Raw genomic sequence first — 21,749 nt, 5'->3', positions numbered from 1 at the left:
GCTCCCCGTGTCATCCGTGAAGCTAAACGCACTTGTTGGCGAGACTATGTTTCCACCATCACCTCTGCTTCTTCTATGAGTGCAGTCTGGAAAAAAGTGAGGAAACTGAGTGGTAAATACTTTCCTGACCCGGATCCTGTTCTACGGGTCGCTGGTGTTGATGTAGCAAACCCTCTCGACGTTGCCATTGAACTTGGCACACATCTGGTCCGTATTTCCCGAGGGCTCCATCTATGCCCCTCGTTTCTTTCCTCAAAGTCTACCAGAGAGTTAGTACCCTTGGACTTTTCTTCTCTCAGAGAAGAACAGTATAATGTGTCTTTTACACTTCAAGAACTAGAGGCAACGCTCTCAGCTTGCCGATCATCGGCAGCTGGGCCTAACGACATTCATATTCGTATGTTACAACATTTACATCGGTCAGCCCTTGTAGTCCTCTTACACCTCTTCAATATTATTTGGGCACAAGGAGTTCTTCCCCAGCTGTGGAAATCTGTCATTGTTCTCCCTTTCCGCAAACCGGGTACTACAGGACATGATGCCTCCCACTATCGTCCCATCGCTCTTACTAGTGCAGTTTGCAAAGTGATGGAACGTCTCGTAAATCGACGTTTAATGTGGTATTTAGAGACACACAACAGTCTCTCCGCTAGTCAATATGGCTTTCGTAAGGGTCGTTCTACCATAGACCCCTTACTACGCTTGGATACGTATGTTCGTAATGCCTTTGCGAATAATCACTCAGTTATTGCCATATTTTTTGACCTTGAGAAGGCATATGACACAACTTGGAGGTATAATATTTTGGCCCAGGCCCATTCCTTAGGCCTCCGAGGCAATCTACCATCCTTCCTTAAGAACTTTTTAACTGACAGACTGACAGACATTTCCGTGTTCGAGTCAATAATGTGCTCTCCCCGGACTTCGTCCAAGCTGAAGGTGTCCCTCAGGGATGTGTTCTAATCACAACACTTTTTCTCCTTGCTATAAATGATTTGGCCTCTGTTCTTCCACCCAATATTTGGTCATCACTCTATGTTGATGACTTCGCTATTGCTTGTGCAGGCCCTGACTGTCATCTTATTGCAGTTTCTCTCCAGCATGCGGTCGATCGTATTTCCACTTGGGCCACCACGCATGGGTTTAAATTTTCAAGTACCAAAACTCACAAAATTATTTTCACTAGACGCTCTGTTATCTCCGATCATCCTTTGTATCTCTATGGCTCCCGTATCCCCGAACGTGATACAGTCAGGTTTCTAGGCCTTCTCTTTGACCGTAGGTTATCCTGGAAACCTCACATTACCTCTCTGAAGGCAACTTGTCACAGCCGGCTAAACCTTCTTAAAACCCTTGCTCATCTTTCCTGGGGAGCTGATCGTCGAACTCTGCTTCGCCTACATTCAGCCCTCGTTTTATCGAAACTCGATTATGGTGACCAGATTTATTCCGCGGCCTCTCCTGCTACTCTCTCTAGCCTTAACTCTATCCATCACCAAGGATTACGTTTGTGCCTTGGTGCTTTTCGCTCTTCCCCTGTTGAGAGCCTCTATACAGAAGCGAATGATCCATCCTTGTCTGATCGCCGTGATGCCCATTGTTGCGGCCCCTGCCAAACTAGCGGTTAAATAGTTAACCTGCCGGCCGGCAGTACCACTGGGTGCGTCATCAAACCCAATGTGGGGGCTGCTGAGCCGGCCTTAGAGCAGTAAGAGCCTGAGTGCCTCACGGTACACACCTAAGCAGTAGGTACCTGACCACCGAAGGGTACACGTCTACTGGCTTTAGTAACAGTATGTACCAGAGCGCCTCGCTGTACACACCTAAGCAGTAGGTACCTGACCACCGAAGGGTACACGTCTACTGGCTTTAGAAATATTATGTACCTGAGCGCCTCGCTGTACACACCTAAGCAGTAGGTACCTGACCACCGAAGGGTACACGTCTACTGGCTTTAGTAACAGTATGTACCAGAGCGCCTCGCTGTACACACCTAAGCAGTAGGTACCTGACCACCGAAGGGTACACGTCTACTGGCTTTAGTAACAGTATGTACCAGAGCGCCTCGCTGTACACACCTAAGCAGTAGGTACCTGACCACCGAAGGGTACACGTCTACTGGCTTTAGTAACAGTATGTACCAGAGCGCCTCGCTGTACACACCTAAGCAGTAGGTACCTGACCACCGAAGGGTACACGTCTACTGGCTTTAGTAACAGTATGTACCAGAGCGCCTCGCTGTACACACCTAAGCAGTAGGTACCTGACCACCGAAGGGTACACGTCTACTGGCTTTAGAAATATTATGTACCTGAGCGCCTCGCTGTACACACCTAAGCAGTAGGTACCTGACCACCGAAGGGTACACGTCTACTGGCTTCAACATTAAGTACCTGAACTCCTCAGGGTACACGTCTATGCAGTAGGTACCTGACCACCGAATCGTACCTATCTACTGGCGTTAGAAGAACCGCTCACCGCAGCTCACTGAGTCTGTTGGCCTCAGTTACTTGACGGCCGCATTCAGTGAGCTTGCAGCATGGTGTTCGGCTAGCGGTGTGTCAACCGCCTTTGGAGAGGATTTACTGGACTACCGGTGATGTCTGTGGACTCACCGTCTACGTTGATCAACTGTGGGCCGGAGTCGTCAGATGCTGTTTAGTGGGACATTACATGAAGAAAAGGTTGGAGTGTTACACTGAACTGGGCCAGGACCGTAGTGTGACACTGAGGGACGTACGATGGAGTGGAACACTGAGATATGCACAGGACCGTAGTGGAACACTGAGATGAAAAGGGTGTCGTGGGACACTGAAGATGGCCTGGTTGTAGTGTACACTGAACAGTGTCGTGTGACTGACTTCGTGTCGTGAGAGGCAGTTGATTGTAATTTATTATTATAAAAATGTTATTTATAATTTATTGTTTTAGCATAGAGATATATATATATAGTGACAGTAGTGTCAAGAGTTGTACCCTGTGTAGGGTTATTAATTATATTTTAGTAAAATGCTGATTATAATTTATTATAGTAACATGTACATATTATTATTATATCATAGTTCAAATACCTCTAGACCAAAGATAGTTGATTTTTATATATTAAAGATTAATTTATATTAATGTGTGTATTTATGTATCCCGAACTCTTTATTACAAAAGGAGTAAATCTTAATACCATCGTCTTTTAAAAATTACTTTTTTTGTAATACCCATTGCCTTCGCTACTATGTACGCTCTCACGATCTACACAATCCTTCCATTTATAGAATGGTCACCGATATTAGTAGACATTCTTTATTCGTTCGCCGCCCCTGTTTGCTCCGTCCCTTTTCTCTTCGCCTACATTCACTCTTGTCTTCCCTTCAGTTACCACCTTTATATGTTCATGTAGCATCTCACTTTTCCCTACCCCCCCCCCCACCCTGGGAAGTTCCAGCTGTTCGGGTCTGTTCTTTCTCACTCCCTTGCTCGAAAGCTCAACTGCCTACGGTGGCTTCCCACTCTCTTTTTCTTGATCACTTCCACTCCCATTCTCATGCCACCGCTGTGTACACAGATGGCTCTAAGTCTTCAGACGGCGTCGGATTCGCAGCAGTGTTTCCGGACAGCGTCGTGCGGGGGCATTTACTATCTTCAGCTAGCATTTTTACTGCTGAACTGTATGCCATTCTTGCAGCACTTATTCGTATCGCATCTATGCCTGTGTCATCATTTGTAGTAGTCTCAGACTCCCTTAGTGCTCTACAGGCTATACGAAAATTTGATACATCTCATCCCCTATTTCTCCGTATCCAACTTTGGCTACGCCGTATCTCTACGAAGCATAAAGATATTATTTTTTGTTGGGTCCCTGGTCATGTTGACGTACAGGGCAATGAACAGGCAGACACTGCTGCGCGGTCAGCAGTACATGACCTACCAATTTCCTATAGAGGTGTTCCATTTCTGGACTATTTTGCTACAATAGCTGCCCACCTTCGCGCCCGTTGGCAACAACGTTGGTCAACTCTGCTTGGTAACAAACTTCATTCTATTAAACCGAGCATAGGTTACTGGCCGTCTTCTTGTCATCAGTGCCGTGGTTGGGAGACCACTCTCTCCCGTCTTCGCATTGGCCACACTCGTCTTACTCACGGGTATCTCATGGAGAGGCACCCTGTACCTCTCTGTGAGCAGTGTCAAGTTCCAGTATCGATTAGCCACATTCTGTTAGACTGCCCTCTCTATCAACGAGCACGCAGAATTTACCTCCAACGCCGTCTTCGTTCTACTACTCTCTCTTTACCTTCCCTTCTTGCTGATGGACCCTCCTTTAATCCTGACTCTCTCATTGACTTCTTGACAACGACTGATTTACTCCACAAACTCTGATGATGATACCTTACGCACTCCCCTCAGCCCTTTCTAGCTCAGTCTCTTGCTGCCCTTTACCCTTTCACCATCCACTGCTCCGCTGTTATCCGTAACCCATTACTCATCCACCTCCCTTTTGCCACCTGATGCCCTCGCTTCCTTCCTGCCCTGCAGCGCTGTATAGCCCTTGTGGCTTAGCGCTTCTTTTTGATTATAATAATAATGTAGTTGTAAAGGTCGAACCATAGCTCTTGGCCCCGTCTCTTTACTGGTCGCTATTAGGTCCACTCTCTCCCTACCCCATGAGCTTTATCATGTGATTGTGTGTGTGTGTGTGTGTGTCTTCAGCAGGTGGTTCACTTACTAACTAGCTCACAACTTGTCCAATACCCCTGCCAAGCTACCCAAGTTTTAGACTCTATAACCCCACCCGGTAGATCATCAGGTGCAGCATTCTCCACCTGACCTCAACATTCTGAACTTGACTATAAATACTCACGTACCTTCCACCCCAGATAGATCTGTTTGTGACTTGAAAAAGCGCACTGTGTGGGCGAAACGTTGTCAATAAAGGATCACATTAAACTTCATATGCGTTTGTTTCCAGGTGGTTCTCCTCGCTAATCGGCTGTGTGTGTGTGCCTCCGGCAGGTGGCTCACCTCACTAGTCAGCTGTATATATGTATGTCTTTGGCAGATGGCCGTATGTGTATGCCTCTAGCAGGTGGTTAACCTCCACTATCCAGCTCTCTCAGGCAAGTGGTTCACCTCGCTAATTAGTTGTATGTGCGTCTCCAACAGGTGAGGCTCACCTTGCTTACCGACTGTATGCGTCTCAGGCAGGTGGTTCAACACCACTATTGGTATGTCCAGCAAGTGATGCCCCTATGTGTGCCTCTGGCAGGTGGTTCATCTCACTAACCTGTGTCTCCTGCAGGTGGTTCATGCTGAGGGCAGCGATGAGTGGACGCTAGTGGTCCGCTACTCCCAGCTGAGAGACGCTGGAGTATACGAGTGCCAGATCAACACTGAACCTAAACTCTCCCGTCACGTCAAGCTCCGAGTCCACGGTAAGGTTCTCGGTACACTAAACCCCATGTAAACACAGGGAGTCTTTACATTTTAAATCCCTGAGCTCAGGGTTCACACCTCGCCTTGCCAAGGCTACAAGCAGGTCCAGAGTTCAATACTGTATTATTAAGACTATCATTGCTAAAGGTGTGCCTCTGTACCTGGAGTTTTCCTGGAGAGGGTTTCGGGGGTCAACGCCTCCGCGGCCCGGTTGGAGACCAGAATATGATTTTTAAAGAAATTACTAAAATGGTTACCTGTGGCCCTTTCATTTTCACAGGAAAACTCCCTTAATATTCCTCCATCTCTCTTAATTTTTACTCTCTTGTTTTTGCTACTGTGGTTAAAAATATGTAAGGGAAACACCTGTAAGGCATATGTTATTTCTTAACTAAATTATACGTGGTTTAAACTCATTAAAAGTATACGAGAAAGATAATCCGATATGATTATTGAATTATTGTATATAATAAGAATTATTAGGCAAAACCTCGAGGACAGAGAGAACTCATCTGTGAGTGAAGTGTATAATGATATGTAGGTTGAGATTCAGTGAAGATGTGATTGCAGTAGTTATGGTGACTACAGTGGCTATGGTGATTGCAGTGGCTATGGTGGTGATTGCAAAGGTTTTATGGTGGTAATTACAGCGGTTATGGTGGTGATTGCAGTGATTTTATGGTGGTTGCAGTGGTTTTACGGTGGTGATTGCAGTTATGGTGGTGATTGCAGTGGCTATGGTGATTACAGTGGTTATGGTGGTGCACTAGAACTACCTTCCTGGCTGCACTAGAACTACCTTCCTGACTGCACTAGAACTACCTTCCTGGCTGCACTAGAACTACCTTCCTGGCTGCACTAGAACTACCTTCCTGGCTGCATTAGAACTACCTTCCTGGCTGCACTAGAACTACCTTCCTGGCTGCACTAGAACTACCTTCCTGACTGCACTAGAACTACCTTCCTGGCTGCACTAGAACTACCTTCCTGACTGCACTAGAACTACCTTCCTGACTGCACTAGAACTACCTTCCTGGCTGCACTAGAACTACCTTCCTGACTGCACTAGAACTACCTTCCTGACTGCACTAGAACTACCTTCCTGGCTGTACTAGAACTACCTTCATGGCTGCACTAGAACTACCTTCCTGACTGCCCTAGAACTACCTTCCTGACTGATTTCCCAGTTTTTCCTCATTCTCTACCAAGCACTTTCCCCATACCTCCCCCAGTCAGTGTGTCATTAAACCCTTCACTGTCATTGAACCCATTAGTTTGTCACTGAGCCCTCTAGTGGCCTTCCTGAACCCTCCACTGAGTCACTGACTTCTCCAGTGTTACACTGAGCCTTTCATTATACTGTAGAGAGTTTCATTGAACCCTCCATTAAATCAATGAATCATCCAGTGTCACTGAGTTCTCCAGAGGGTCAATGAGCCTTTTTATTGTGTCATTGAACTTTTCAGTGAAATTTGTAGAATATGTATATAATTTTTTTCAATAAACCGGCCGTCTCCAACCGAGATAGGAACAACTCAAAAAGAAACACTTTCATCTTCATTCACTCCATCACTGTCTTACCAGAGGTGCGTGTATACTACAGTTCAAAACTGCAAATATCCCGACCTCTCCCTTCAGAGTGTAGGCACTGTACTTCTACCTCCTGAACTCAAGTCCGGCTAAGCGGTTTTCCCAAATCGTTTCATAAATGTTACCTTACACTCCAACAGCACGTCAAGTCATATAATCCACTTGCTTCCACTGTAATACGCTCACACACGCTTGCTGGATGTCTAAGCTCCTCGCACGCAAAACATCCTTTACCTCATCCCTCCACTACAGATTCATATGCCCTATTTTGTTTCGTCCTCTCTGAATGTCCGAACCATCTCAACAGCCCCTCTTCAGTCCCTTGGATAATACTTTTAGTAACCCTGCAGCTCCTAATCACCAAGCTATGAATTCTCAACACATTCACACCGCACATTGCACTCAGACACACTTCCTTTGCCTCCTGCCTCTCCTTGCTGCAACATTCACAACCTATGCTTCACACTGGTATATGAATGCTGGCACCATTATGCTCTAATACATTCCACGTTTTGCTTCCATGGATAACGTTCTTTGTCTCGACAGATTCCTCATTGCACCACTCACCTTTCTCCCCTCGTCAATTCTATGGTTTACCTCGTCTTTCATAAACCCATCTACTGACAAGTCTACTCCCAAAAATCTGAGCACATTTACTCCTCCATACTCCAATTTGATAATCAATCTTTTATTACCTATTTTTTTATTTGTTATCCTTATCACCTTGCTCTTTCCAACATTCACTTCAAATCTCCTTTTACATATCTTCCCTAAGTCATCCACCAGCGTTTGCAACTTCTCTTCAGAATCTCCCAAAAGCACAATGTCATCAGCAAAAAAGCAACTGTGACACCTAATATGTATCATATTTGTAGAACATGTATCATGTAAACATATATTGATTGTTACTCTCCCTTGAAATCTCCCTGCAGACCCCAGGCAGGTAGTGACTAAAGCCAAGGTGTTCGTGGCCAACAACACAGCCTCCACCAAGGACGGTACGTTCAAGTGTCTTCTTTTTCTAAGCCAAATTTATTCTTCGTGAGAATATGTACAAATTTTTGTACTGGTATTTCCGCCTTAGTTTTATTTTTTTACACATGTTTGAGTTCGTGTAGTGTTGCTACCCGCACTGTCAGCATTATTATTGCACTCTGTCCCTTCTGCTTTTTTGTGCTCAAGTATATCTTCACTCAGTACTTCAGTCCTCCCAGTACTTTCCTCGTCGTATTAAAGAACAGGTGGACTGCTAACAGTTCTCATTCAATGAGACTATTATTATTTCATGTATGGAGAAGCATTCACCTCGTAATGGTCATCAAGCACCTGGGGAAAGGGAGGTAACCAGAGTAGTTTTCCAAGAGGTAAGTGTAGCTTCTATTCCTTGGTACAAAGTTCCATCACTAGACTCAGGCACATCTTTGACGATTCAGACATGTTTGAAAAATTACGACAGGCAGAGTATGTGCATGCCTCCAACGCTGACCTGTCTGAAAACTGCTACTCATTAAACATGGGTGTTTCACTCGTAGGAAGTCCCGAGTTGATACTCCCATAGTTGCAACCGTTTTGTTTGTATATTATATAGCAGACGATAACTAGGGGCCTCCTACTCTTAAGCGGCTCCGAGTGCATTCTGTTAACTTGTGCAAGTTAACATCAAGAGAAAGTTAACTTATGCAAGCTAACATCAAAAGAAAGTTAACTTGTGCAAGCTAACATCAAGAGAAAGTTAACTTGTGCAAGTTAACATCAAAAGATAGTTAATTTGTGCAAGTTAACATCAAGAGAAAGTTAACATCAAAAGAAAGTTAACTTGTGCAAGTTAACATCAAGAGAAAGTTAACTTGTGCAAGTTCTAATGTACCAAATTTATGAATCAAAAAGGTTTTTGTGAAATAATTGACGTCTCTTCTGTTTGACTTTATTTGGTTTTCCTACACAGGTTAAATAACCTTAATGGTCTTTGTGCCTATAATGTAAATAACACAAAGGCACAATACCGTGACTGGAACAATACACAAATAAACCGCACACAGGAGAGAGAAAAGCTCATGACATTTCGGTCCTGATTGGACGATTCACAACTCTCGCAAGAGTGGGACTTGTGACTGGGCCAAGAAGGACCGAAACGTCGTCATATGCCTTTCTCTCTTCCTTTGTGTGGGTTATTTGTGTATTGCCTATAATATGTGCCCTCAAGATTATTAAAAAAAAAATGGATGTTATGTACAGTAACCTTACATAAAACTTACTGTACTTTTGTTAAAATCTTCTCGATCATACTTACAGAAAAGTTTAGATTGATTTTGATCAGTGTTGATCCCAATTTGCTTTTTGAAGGAAACTGGAAAATTTTAACAACTGTTTTTCATGTGATCGTTTCTGAGTGTTGCATCTGATTGCTTCAACTTTTCCATGCTGCTAACTTGATAATGCAATCTCAGAGCGGCTTCAAAATTTATGTGCTTATATATTTTATATTCTTCCCTTCGGTCTCTTTGTAAGGTTAGAATTAGATTTGTTCTGTGTCCTAATTTCCCATTTCCATTGAAGAAATTTTGATATTAGTTTCCATGTGATATCTTGTGAAGGCCTCTTCTGATTAGATTCAAATCCTGAGCGCAAATAGTTAACTGCATTATCATCTTATGCCGCACTCTGCACTATTCCAGCCGCGTGGACTGAAGCACAGGGGACTAGGGTTATACAGTACGGGATCCGTAATACTTTTGCTATTGTATTCAGGAGGGGTGCTGAACCTACAGGGGTCATATAACACCTGGGAAAAGCAAGTCTATCGGGTTCGATCCAGGTAAGGGGAAAGTAGTTCTGATTCCTTATATTAAGAGCTCTTCGCCGGCCTTGATGTCGGCGAAGGTGAGATCAGATGCCACTCAGGAGGAAAGTAAATCAGGTCACTAACATTTCCTGATACTGGGATTGCCTGTCACCGAGTACTGAGCAAACTTCACAGAAAGGACTGCTCGAGCAACGACTGTCCTCTTTATCTTGTCCTTGCCTCTCCCCAATTTGTGTTCCCTCTTCCCTCTTCGCTCTGCTTTCTTAACTCTCCGTTCCTGGCTGATTCTCCTTGTAGCTTTGCCATTTTTATGTCAGTGTTTTTAACACATGTTCCATTTAGTGGATTAATTATAGAGAGGCCATACTTATAATTTAAAGCATATTTGAAAGCTTTGTCAGAGATGCAGTTTTATTATAAAGTTTAAAATAATAATAATAATAATAGAGTTGCAGGGTAGAAGTTGGTGGATAAAAATTAAAATAGTATAAAATATCGACAAGTTGGTAAGTAAGACAGATGTTGTTTCAGACTATGGAACAAATATTCTTCTCCAGGCCGAGGGACTGACCACCTCAAAACTACGTTTTCAAGGGTGATGGACTTATTACATCGTCTTCATATCTCTACTACCTCTACCAACTTTTCTGTACTCGACTGAAGAAGCCTGCTGTGTAGGCGAAACGTCAAGGGAAAAAAAACCTAAATGTTGCACATGTGTCTTACTTACCAAGTGGTGGATATTCTGTAGGTGATGTTCGTTGCTCGTCTTCATCCCATGAAGATGGTCATAAGCACAAGCTTGGCTTGACTGACATCAGTATATTACTCAACAATACTGACAACCGACGCTGCCAACGATCCCTCGTGCTGGATCAGCAGTGGGTAATAAGCAACCGCCTCCGGAAGATTTTGAGATCCTGAACTGCTGAACGTCGGAATATCTACGCTTAATATGGTTGTTTTGTGTGTACTGAAGATGTGGTAGTGACAACGTTGAACGCGAAGAAAGGGATGTACAGAATAGAAAATCCAAATAATTCGAGGTTCAATTTCATAGTCTACGATATAAGACGATGTGACGAACTAGGTAGTAATATATGTGATGGTTGTGTGCAGGTGATACGACTGCAGTGAAAGTAATGGCTGACTTCGGAAACTTCACTTGAGAAAAACAACCGGGACAGAGAGCAGTGAACTCCGCTCAAGTAGTTGGCTTGAGGGTAACAGTGTAAGCAGCAGCAACAGCAGCAGCAGCAGCAGCAGCAGCAGCAGCAGCAGCAGCAGCAGCAGCAGCAGCAGCAGCAGCAGCAGCAGCAGCAGCAGCAGCAGCAGCAGCAGCAGCAGCAGCAGCAGCAGCAATAATAATAATAATAATAATAATAATAATTTATCAAGAAAGGTGACTACGAATCCACAGCAGAGAAAAGAATCTTTGGAAAAGAAGAGAGTAAGAAATATATTTGCATCCTAAGGACTTTAATGGTGTAAGGAGAAAAGGCCAGGAAGATCACAAAATAAAGAAAATTTACAAAGTTTTGAAAGTCTAAATGAAAGAACTGCAATAAATTTCTTTTATTAATGATTTTTAGATGAACTTCACGAAAGTGATAATTTATCCATCATCGTCACTTGTAAAACTTATGTCGCCGTATTTCATCTCATCCTCCTGACAATTCCGACATTGGTGAATTCTCTAATTTTATGACTTCCCTCTTTTCAGTTTCTATAGACGCTATTTCGCGGGCCTCGGGGTACAACATTTTCACAGCTTCGTATTGTAGCTTCCATGACATTGCTGGAGTAAACCGTTGTAAACCTGATCTCTTGGTCGATATTATAAGCAGCTAGTCGTGCTTATTATCGTTCTTATTTTTCTTCATTGCGAGTGGTGGTGGTATTTTGGAAGTCAAGAAAAATGGGGGGAAAAGTGATGGGGGGGGGGCCTTCTGTGCAGCTTGAGGCCATTTGTCGAAGGTCTTTCGGCTGCTTTACCTGTCCACCATGAAGAAAAGTGGCGTCATAAATCAGTACGTCAAAATTTTCCCGCATGACTTAAAAATAAAGGTGAACCGAGTGTTGTATTAAAATTGTGGATGGATGGATGGATGGATGGATGGATGGAGAGAGTGGGAAAAGTTAACAGGGAAATACTTACCTGGTCAGTCTTCTGTACGTTTGGAAATTCTCTCTCTCTCCCTCTGCTGTGCTGTACTTCTAATACTGATGAATTCTGTAACAATCCATTTACCCTCTGGAATTTACTATGATTTTTGTTTGCTTAAGAGAATTAGTTGAGCTCTGGAAACTGATGATATACGGGTTGCCATAATGCAACACTATAACTCCAGGAGTTACCGAGCTAGATATACCTTTAATCTCCAGTTATTACCACACCTTATAGCTATCCGAATCTGATCGGATATTTCGCTTCTGAATCTGATGGGATATTTAGCTGCACAATGAAGAGAATTTATATAAAATACCTACACGATGAATGAAGGAAGACTCAGTATTGTGAGATCCTTGACTGACAACGTTTCGCTTCGTTTATGTGCTTGTGTTTGCTATTCAGTTGGTTAAAATCATTCCCAGTTGACGTTTTCTAGACCAATTTTACCACAGTTCAACTACAATTTGCCAGAGCTGTATAAACCTAGTGGGTTTAGCGCTTCTTTTTAATTATAATTGCAATTTATTTAATTATAGAATTTAGTCAGCAAACGAAATTTATTTTTGAGTTTGTGTTTTTAATAATTATTCCATTATTTCGTATTTTTTGTGGGCTTTAAAAAAAAGGTGTGTGCACTCATTTGCAATAATTTTTCATATCAATTTATCCAGACACATACGCAAGTGTTGCCGTATTGGATTTTTTTATGGTTATTTCCATGCAACTGCATTATAAACTTTCAATGTAAATTCACTTAGTTGATTTATTTAAGGGAAACTGGGATGACAGTGCATGAATTATAGGAGTATAGCCTGTTGAATACCGGCTCAAGTGTTATTATTGAATGAATTACTTAAAAGCGGGGCCGGATTACGGCATGGGTTTTAGGGGTTGCAACCCAGGAGGCTCCTCCAGCATGAGGGCCTCCAGGGGCTGCAACCCAGGGGCCTCCCCAGCATGAGGGCCTCCAAGGGCTGCAAACCAGGGGCCTCCTCCAGCATGAGGGCCTCCAGGGGCTGCAACCCAGGGGCCTCCTCCAGCATGAGGGCCTCCAGGGGCTGCAACCCAGGGGCCTCCCCAGCATGAGGGCCTCCAAGGGCTGCAAACCAGGGGCCTCCCCCAGCATCAGGGCCTCCAGAGATTAATGAAAAGTGTACACAGTTACTGCTGTAAGTTTATAATGTTATTACATCACGTACATGATGAACTGCTGTGATCTTTTTTGTCTTTTGTAAATATCACTGAGGTCTCACAGTACCTGTACCTCAGGGTCCTACAAAATCTTAATCCGGCGCCACTTATAAGATAGAAAGTAAGAATACATAGGGACAAGGTTTTAGGAAGAGCAGGAGATATGTTGACCAAGTGATTACATTAAAACACATAAATGAACAATATGTTGATGAAGGTAAGGAACGTTTGGTTGCATTTGTTTTAAGTAAAACAAATTTTTGGAATAGGTAGAAAATAGTTAAGAATTTATGTGGATAGTGAAGGTCAGGGTAGGGCATGTAGGATAGGGATTATTTGATCGTAAAAATAAAGCTTAGGGATGTGCGATATAACCATGGTTGTCTAACATATTTATAGATGGAGGCTGTAAAAGAAATAAATGCTAGGAAGAGGTTTGGAATTTCAAGATAGCGAATTTGATTCAAGATTGGAGTTTCTCTTTGGTGAGGATACAGTTCTCTTGAATGATTCTGGAGAGAAGTTGCGAACTCCCACCTAAATTGATTGGATATTGAAAATGGTATAAAATGCCGGTATTTTATACCATTTCAAAATAAGTGCAAGGCACTGCAACACAACGGTATCTTGGTACGAAGGACATCGTCCACACTTCATCGCGTAACTACTCGTTATGAATGAGAAGTGTTGGATTCCAGATGGACCTGCCATCTTACCTCTATTAGTGAATCCTGTCCCGTACACCGTCTTCAAGATCTTCGACAGTACTGAAGAATCCATTCTCATGTTTCAGTTTCATATGGTTCCATACCATGGAGCTGAGCTCTTCTCCAGGCTGAGGGACTGACCACCTCAAACAGTATTTCTCCAAGATTGATGGACTGATTACCTCATCTTTTCACTACTACACCTGCTGCTTTTGTATTTGACTGAAGAAGCCTACTGTGTAGGCGAAATGTTTCAACAGTAAAGATATCCAACTGGTGGGTGTTAGCCGGTGAGTTATTAAACATAAACTGTCTCAGTCTTACTGTCACAACTTGTAAACAGAGTTGGCAGTTAGTTAACCTTCTACTGTCTCCTCAAGGACAAAGCAATGCGAAGTAAGTTGCTAGCAGTGCTCCTTGCACTGTGAGCGACGTGCAGAGCTAACTTCTATAATTTCTCTTTTTTCGCTCCTTTTTTCTCTTTTTTCGCTTCTTGCCCGCATCATCGTCTTCCTCATCATCGTCATTTTTCTTCTCCTTTCTTCGTTGTGTTTCGTGCCCTCGTCCTCCTCTTCTTCGTCACCATGACCACAGTCAACATAGAAGAGCATCCTATTTTCTTTTTTTATCACTTGCTTTAAGATATGAAAGGAGGTGAGAATTTTTTAGGAGTGATAAAAAAGGAAAATTGAAAAAATATGGTAAAAAAATAAAAAAAAATAGTGCATAATTCTGGCAACATGTTGATGTAATCAGCTTGTTTCTATCATATTTCTAAGCACGTTTTTCCAAAAATGTAATTTTTTTGTTCTTGCTATCACCAAAAAGACATGGTGACAATTCATGTTTTTTTTTTCTTTTACTGCAAAAAATTGCTATTTTTATGATTGTTTCATTCTAAATACACTACACTACAACTTCTCTGAGGACTCCATTCAATTGCAGGAAGTGATAACACCTCAGTCGCCTGTGGGCTGTCAACGGTAGTTGAGGTTTGCAACATAGTGAAATGCGGCGCGCCATGACCGTAGAGTTTTACTGAAAATATGAGTAATAAGTTATTGACATTATTTTTTTTTTTTCGAAAAGTATTAATAGCAGTGTCATGATTCTTGCACACGTTATTGAGTTATGATGGTTCTATTACCATGCACAGGGGATTTGCGATAATTTTTACCGCTGTATTTTTACTGTTTTTTTTCGAAAAAGTCCTTAAAAATAAACAAAAATTTTAACATTTTTCTATGCAATCTATTGACATTTTCGCTCACACAACGTTCGTACCAATATTATCTCGTCCTTATCTTTCATCTGATGTCAACTAGAGCATTGTACATCTTACCAATTTTGTAGAGAATGGAGAGTTTTATGCCCTATAGAATAAGGCACTATTTATTTTTTTCTATATCTTTTAAGACAAAAAGTCACTACAAATACAGTGTGTAGGTTTCAAATGCTCCTTAAATCTCAGTAAAATTTTAATGGAAATTGGACCAAAAACACACAAAAATTATTTCGATTGCACCTCCCTGAAGTTTTGCCAGGAGATGAGTTTGTTCTCCCAACTTTGTTGGCAGCTTGAAAATTACGATATAATTTATACATCTGGTGCCGAAAAGGTAAATCTTGCGATTTTGGCTTAAATAGCAACGATTTTCTTGCGGAAAAGACTTAATTTTAAATGAATTCTTGTTAATTGACCAATTTTGCCTATTCGGCACAATATATATATATATATATATATATATATATATATATATATATATATATATATATATATATATATATATATATATATATATATATATCACGTCCTCTCTTGATAAAGTTCACTGTGTGGGTGAAACGTTGTCAGTAGAGGAAGATATACCACGTTTGTAGTGATTTCATGAATAAACATAGTACGTACTGTTTTTCTAACCAGTAGTTATATCACACTTCACGCTGTCACCCACCATCCACTACACTCATATGTTTTTTCTTCTTATTATTATATTTTTTTATAAGAGGGAATCTTCTTTTCCTATATACTCCCCACTGTCCCACACACACTTTTCCAAAGTCCCCCCCCACACACTTCTCCACAGTCTTCCACACACTTTTCTCCAGTCTTTCACACGCTTTTCCACAGTCCCTCCCCCCCCCACACTTTTCCACCGTCTGCCCCACACTTTTCCAGTCCCCCACACACTTTTCTACAATCTTCCACACATTTTTCTACAGTCTTCCACAATTTTACAGTCTTCCACGCACTTTTCTACAACCTTACACACTTTTCTACAGTCTTCCACACACTTTTCTACAGTCTTCCACACACTTTTCTACAGCCTTCCACACTTTTACAGTCTTCCACACACCTTTCTAAAGCCTTCCACACACTTTTCTACAGCCTCCCACACACTTTCCACATTCCCCTCACACACTTTAAACACAAGCAACAAGACTAGTCCAGGTGCTAAGGGGTATGTCCTACAAGGTGAGGTTAAGGGAAATAGACCTGACGACACTGGAAGACAGGAGAGAGAGGGGGGTGGTGGGTATGATAACGACATGTAAAATACTGACAGAATGTTCCAGAAGTTGAAGACTCGAATGAGTTTCATGGATATTAGGAAGTATTTCTTCAGAGTTGTCAGGAAGTGGAAAGCCTGTAAAATGATGTAGTGGAGGTAGGATCCATACGTAGCTTTAAGAATAGGTATGCTAAAGCTCAAGGAGCAGGGAGAGAGTGACCTAGTAGCAACCAGTGAAGAGGAGGGGCCAGAAGCTAAGTTTCGACCTCTGCAACCACAATTAGGTGAGTACAGTCCCCCACACACACTTCACCACTGAATCACCCTCCCTCCCCCCAGAATTCTCCCGCCCCGTCTCCAGTCTTCTGGAGAAGACTGTGGAGTTGAAGCAACTCATCAATGGAGCAGTGATGAAATTGCTGGTAACCTTATCAGCGGAGCCTCTTAGCGTCTTGTTCAGTCATCACAAGATGCAATAGCCTCTTCCCGGAACTCGCGTTAATCATACCATCTTTTCTCAGGTTAGACTCCTTGAAGGAGGTCACAGCCAAGTGCTTGACATCATTTCTGGCTGAGCTATTCGAGTTCTTGGAGCACTTCAAACCGGAAGCCAATTATCGTGTGCAAGGGAAGCTTGTATCGCTCTCCATGAAGTACTTCACTGTTTGGCAAATTCAGCACAGGCAGTGTGAAGGCTCGATCCTCTGTATACTCATCGAACCCATGTTTGACCTGTCATGTTCACGGTGATTTATGTAGGCAAGGTGAAGGCTCGATTCTGTTTACTCTTCGAACCCGAATATAACCAGTGATGTTAATGGTATTTATATAGGCAAGGTGAAGGCTCAATCCTCTGTCCACTCATCGATGTCGAATGTGACCAATCAGGTTAATGTCAATTTATATAATAAATCTTTTTAATAAATGCCTGATTAACAAATCAGCTTGTTATTAAAAGTGAAATCACAGCCAAAAATAGGATTTTGCATATGTTTTCTTGCATTTTTACACATTTTTTTATTTTATGGCTTAAAAAAATAAACCGCTGTTGATGTTCCTTTACCATAGTTTTTAAAGGGTTGGAGAGGTAAGCCAGGGGAAGGTCTCGGTCAGATAACCGAAAGCTCCAGTGGCAGGGCACCATATAACTGTGACCTGCGTCAGGAAACACTTGTGTATGTGAGATTCATGTGAAATCTGTAATAAATCAGGTCGTAACAGAACTTTATGGAACTGTTAGATATGCTCAATAAAATTTAGTAGTGTAAGTGTGGCTGTTGCTACCTAGGCAGGGTAACTTAAGAGTGGAAACACGTTCACCATTATTCATTCAGCTGCTATATTGCCAGAAGTGAGCTCACATCATAGTATAGATATACCTTCGAATTGTGACATATACACCCTTTCTTTAGATTGCAGTCACTCCGTTTCCACCTCCAGAACTCGTGTCTGGTTAATTGATTTCCCTGAACCTCTTCATAAATATTAGCTTCCTCACACTCCAACAGCACGTCAAGTCATAAAAATCCCTTGTCTCGACTCACTCCGATGTAACGTTCTCACACAAGCCTATTGGTAGTTTAAAACTCGAGTACTCAAGACCTTCCTTACCCACCTCCCTCCCAACCATTCCTGGGAGGATCCTTAACCTTTCCTCCTTTCTACCCAAGATAATTATACCCTCTGCTCCATCCCCTCTAACTTATTAAGCCACCTCAACATCTCAGCTCTTTCAATAATACTTCTGGTGATCTCCTCTGTCACCTAATCTCCACACTCCAAATTTTCTGCATGATATTCACACCACAATGTACCCCTCAAAAATAACACCTCTACGGCTCCTCGCTGCAATGAGAGGAACTGTATTGGTATTACCAGACTTTGGTACATTCCTCTTTTTGACTACGTGGATAAAGTTCTTTCGCTCCAAAGATGCCTCAACGCAACACCCACTTTTTATGGTTCACCTCGCCCTTTACAGACCCGTCCGCTTAAAAGTCCCCTCCCAGATATGTGAATACATTTACTTATTCCATACTTCTTTCCTCCAATCTGAAATTCAGTATCTCATTTTCTAATATTTTTGTTACTCTCATCGCCTTCCTGTTTCCAATATTCACCTTTCAGTTTTTTCTTTTACGTGTTCTACTAAATTCAGCCAGATCCTTAGAATTTACCAAAACAGTTGTGTAATAGGTGTGAAAATACCCAATTTGCATCAGATTCGTTATATTTTAATTCCACACCTCGACTGAGCACCTTAGCATTCACTGCCCCTCAAGGGAGGTTCCTTGATGCTGGTGAGGGGCTCTTGATTTAGGGAACTGGATCTGTGCTCCAGTTCCCTGAATTAACCCTGAATACCTTCCATCCCCCACAGGCGCTGTATAATCCTACGGGTTTAGCGCTTCCCCTTGATTATAATAATAATAATAAGCATTCACTTCATCTACAGCCACATCAGTAAATATGTTAACCATGGCGACATCACAAATTCCTTTGTAAGACCAGCTTTTACTGGAACGTAATCCTTCTGTCTACTGCTTACCATTCCTGGAGCCTCATTATCCACATCAAACTGTTTACTGCGTTTATTAACCAACTACTATTCCACATATTTATATCTACCAGAATGCTTCCCTACTTACCCTATCAGATACCTTCTATAAATCCATAAATGTGACAGATTCCTTTCCCGTACCAAGTACTGTTTAGTCATGTGCTTCAGTGCAAAAAAATTATCTACCCATCCCTTATCCTTGCTAAGTCCTCCTTATTCCCGCGCCATCCTACTTATGTCTTACCTTTAACTCTTTCGATAATAATTCTGCCAAACACTACCCAGTATACTCGACAGGCTAATCACGCAATAATTCTTGCAGTCTCTGTTGTCCCCTCTTCCTTTATTCAGAGGGATTATTCATGCTTTCTGCTAATCCTTAGGTACCTTCCTTTCATGCATATGTTGAAGAAACCTATATCTCCACGAGTTTTTAATATTTCTTATTTCCATATGGGAATAAGAAATGGGGCAGCCTCAGGCTGCCCCATCTCCAGAACCCTCCCTCGTACAAAATGTTCAGAGGAATTGATAGGGTAGACAGGGATTGGCTGTTTGAGAAACGGGAAAAGGTACTAGGGGATGGGGCGCTTGGGAGTATTTCTTTAGTCTCAGGGTGTTCGGGAAGTGGAGTAACCTCGACGAAGTGGTATACCTGAAATACCTGGAGAGAGCTCCGGGGGTCAACGCCCCCGCGGCCCAGTCTGTGACCAGGCCAACAAGTGGGCAAAAAAAAGTACAGACTTGTTAGTACGACATTTTGCCTATGCATATATGTTGCTTGAATCACAAAGTCAGCTCTTGGTAATTTGTTTTTCATGTTTAACGATAGTTTTATGTGTGCATTTGCTTCCATGTGATGGTTCTAAAAACAAGTATAGCTGCTAATTCAAGACATATCTACCCTTCTGTTACTTTCCTGGTGTAAGAAGTAGGTTTTCTTGAAGCTTGTGAGACGTGCACATGCATCTCTGTGTACTGTACATTTATTGTCATATCCACCCTACTGGCACATCTGTTTTTGTTGTGGAGGACAATACGTGGAAGGCATGCATGGTACATACAAACTTGCATGCACATTCATGAACTTCAGGCGAGCCCACCTTACATCAAAAAAGCAAGAGGGGGAATTATGTCTTGAATTAGCAACTATACCAGTCTCCAGACCCATCACATAAAACATAGGCAAATGTTCTATATGATGGGGAATACGAGGTTAGAAGAGTTAATCTGGTAAGCAGCGGGGTCAGGAGTTACGGCTTGGCCCTGGCAACTACATATTGGGTTTTATATACAGGAGAGTACGTTCACACACACACACACACACACACACACACACACACACACACACACACACACACACAGGCAGGGCCAGGAGCTGCTACTCTACTCCTGCAACCACATACGAGTATATTAGGGCTCTTAAATAAAGGTAAACCTGATAAAGATAAATCACAAAGAAACAATTTAAATAGTTGGACTTCCTGGATGGGCTCACAAAAGCAGCATTCCAAAAAAAATCATCTAAAACTTTGACAAGATTCGAAGAAAAATCACGAAACCCTTCAACGCCATGTTGACTGTACCTTTCCATCATGGAGTAGCCCAATAACTAAATAAAGTCACCAAAACTGTCTTTTCATACCACAACAAATTCGGAAATGTTCTAAAAACTCACACTAGTCCAATATCTCTGGAAGCACCAGGAGTCAACAACGTCCCTTGCCGTTACTGGGAATTACAGTACATAGGCCAGACTGGACGCTGTGTGGAAAAGACTAGGTGAACACAAACGACCGGTCAGGGATGGCATCTGTCTGTTTTGGTCTTTCAGTACAAGGACTAGTGGGGGTCTATCCTCTGTCTGCCAACCCAGGACAGAATCCCTGATGCCAGTGAGGGGCTCTTGATCTAAAACACTGAACATTACCTTCCTTTCTTTGGATAGAACGTGGTTGTCTCCCATTAATCCTAGAACCTACATGATCCCTACAGCTTTAGCCATTTCCCATGAATATAATAATAAATTAAAACAAGGAAAATGAAACAGCATAATTATTTTAGAGAAATGTAACCTAAATCTGAAAATAAATATATCTCAACACGAAGTTGTCTTTACACAGTGTGTATATATTCTGATAAAAACCTTGGCTTGTGTTTACTGAGAGTAATACTGGATGTTCAGTACAGGTGGAGGGATATGTGTATCTCGGCTGATGCACATTTAGAGTTTTCTTTAATCCCAACATTTCCATATTTGGGATTGAAGTATGTTTCATTGGTGGTAGACAGGTGACGTTCAACCTTAATGACCGTAGAGTTCCTTAAACCACGAACTAGTTGTCTTTAGGATAAATGTAGTGGTATCAATATCCTATCCTAGCATTCACTATGTACTGGTTAATAATAACTTGGATGTAGAACCTAGCTTGGGTATCCTAACTGATGCCTATCCACTGACCGGGTCATCACCTAATTACGACCCGTAGTACAAAACACTGCCTTATATTAGTAAGTTTATTCAGGTACACATAAATACAGTTACATAAATAATCATCCATAGTATCATATGTGTAGATTTCCCAGGATAACCCAAAAAAAGTCAGTGACTTATTTCCATTGACTAAATCCCCATCACAAGCGGGGCAGTATGTGCTTTTATAGTGCAATTGACAGCAGTTACCCTCGGTCAACCTGACCCACAATACCCTCACAGTGTGCAGGTCAGGCATGACAGCCTGCCGTGTAGGCCTATACATCCCACGTCAAGCCTACCACCATAGCG

At 42.2% G+C, this 21,749-nt stretch overlaps 1 protein-coding gene across 3 annotated transcripts in view; it reads left to right on the top strand.

The window, feature by feature from the left end:
* The window catches only part of LOC128701229 (zwei Ig domain protein zig-8-like), a 339,665-nt gene that overhangs the window by 293,585 nt on the left and 24,331 nt on the right, over positions 1-21,749 (top strand). For all 3 annotated transcript variants that reach the window (XM_053794808.2, XM_053794809.2, XM_053794811.2), the window contains exons 4-5: positions 5,294-5,426; positions 7,950-8,015. In XM_053794808.2, coding sequence (XP_053650783.1) covers positions 5,294-5,426; positions 7,950-8,015 — 199 coding nt within the window. The remainder of the gene's footprint in view (positions 1-5,293; positions 5,427-7,949; positions 8,016-21,749) is intronic.

Source organism: Cherax quadricarinatus, chromosome 72 (assembly GCF_038502225.1).
Source record: "Cherax quadricarinatus isolate ZL_2023a chromosome 72, ASM3850222v1, whole genome shotgun sequence".
NCBI lineage: Eukaryota > Metazoa > Arthropoda > Malacostraca > Decapoda > Parastacidae > Cherax > Cherax quadricarinatus.
Note: the sequence above shows the minus strand (reverse complement) of the source record. Positions and strands in the feature narration are given on the sequence as shown.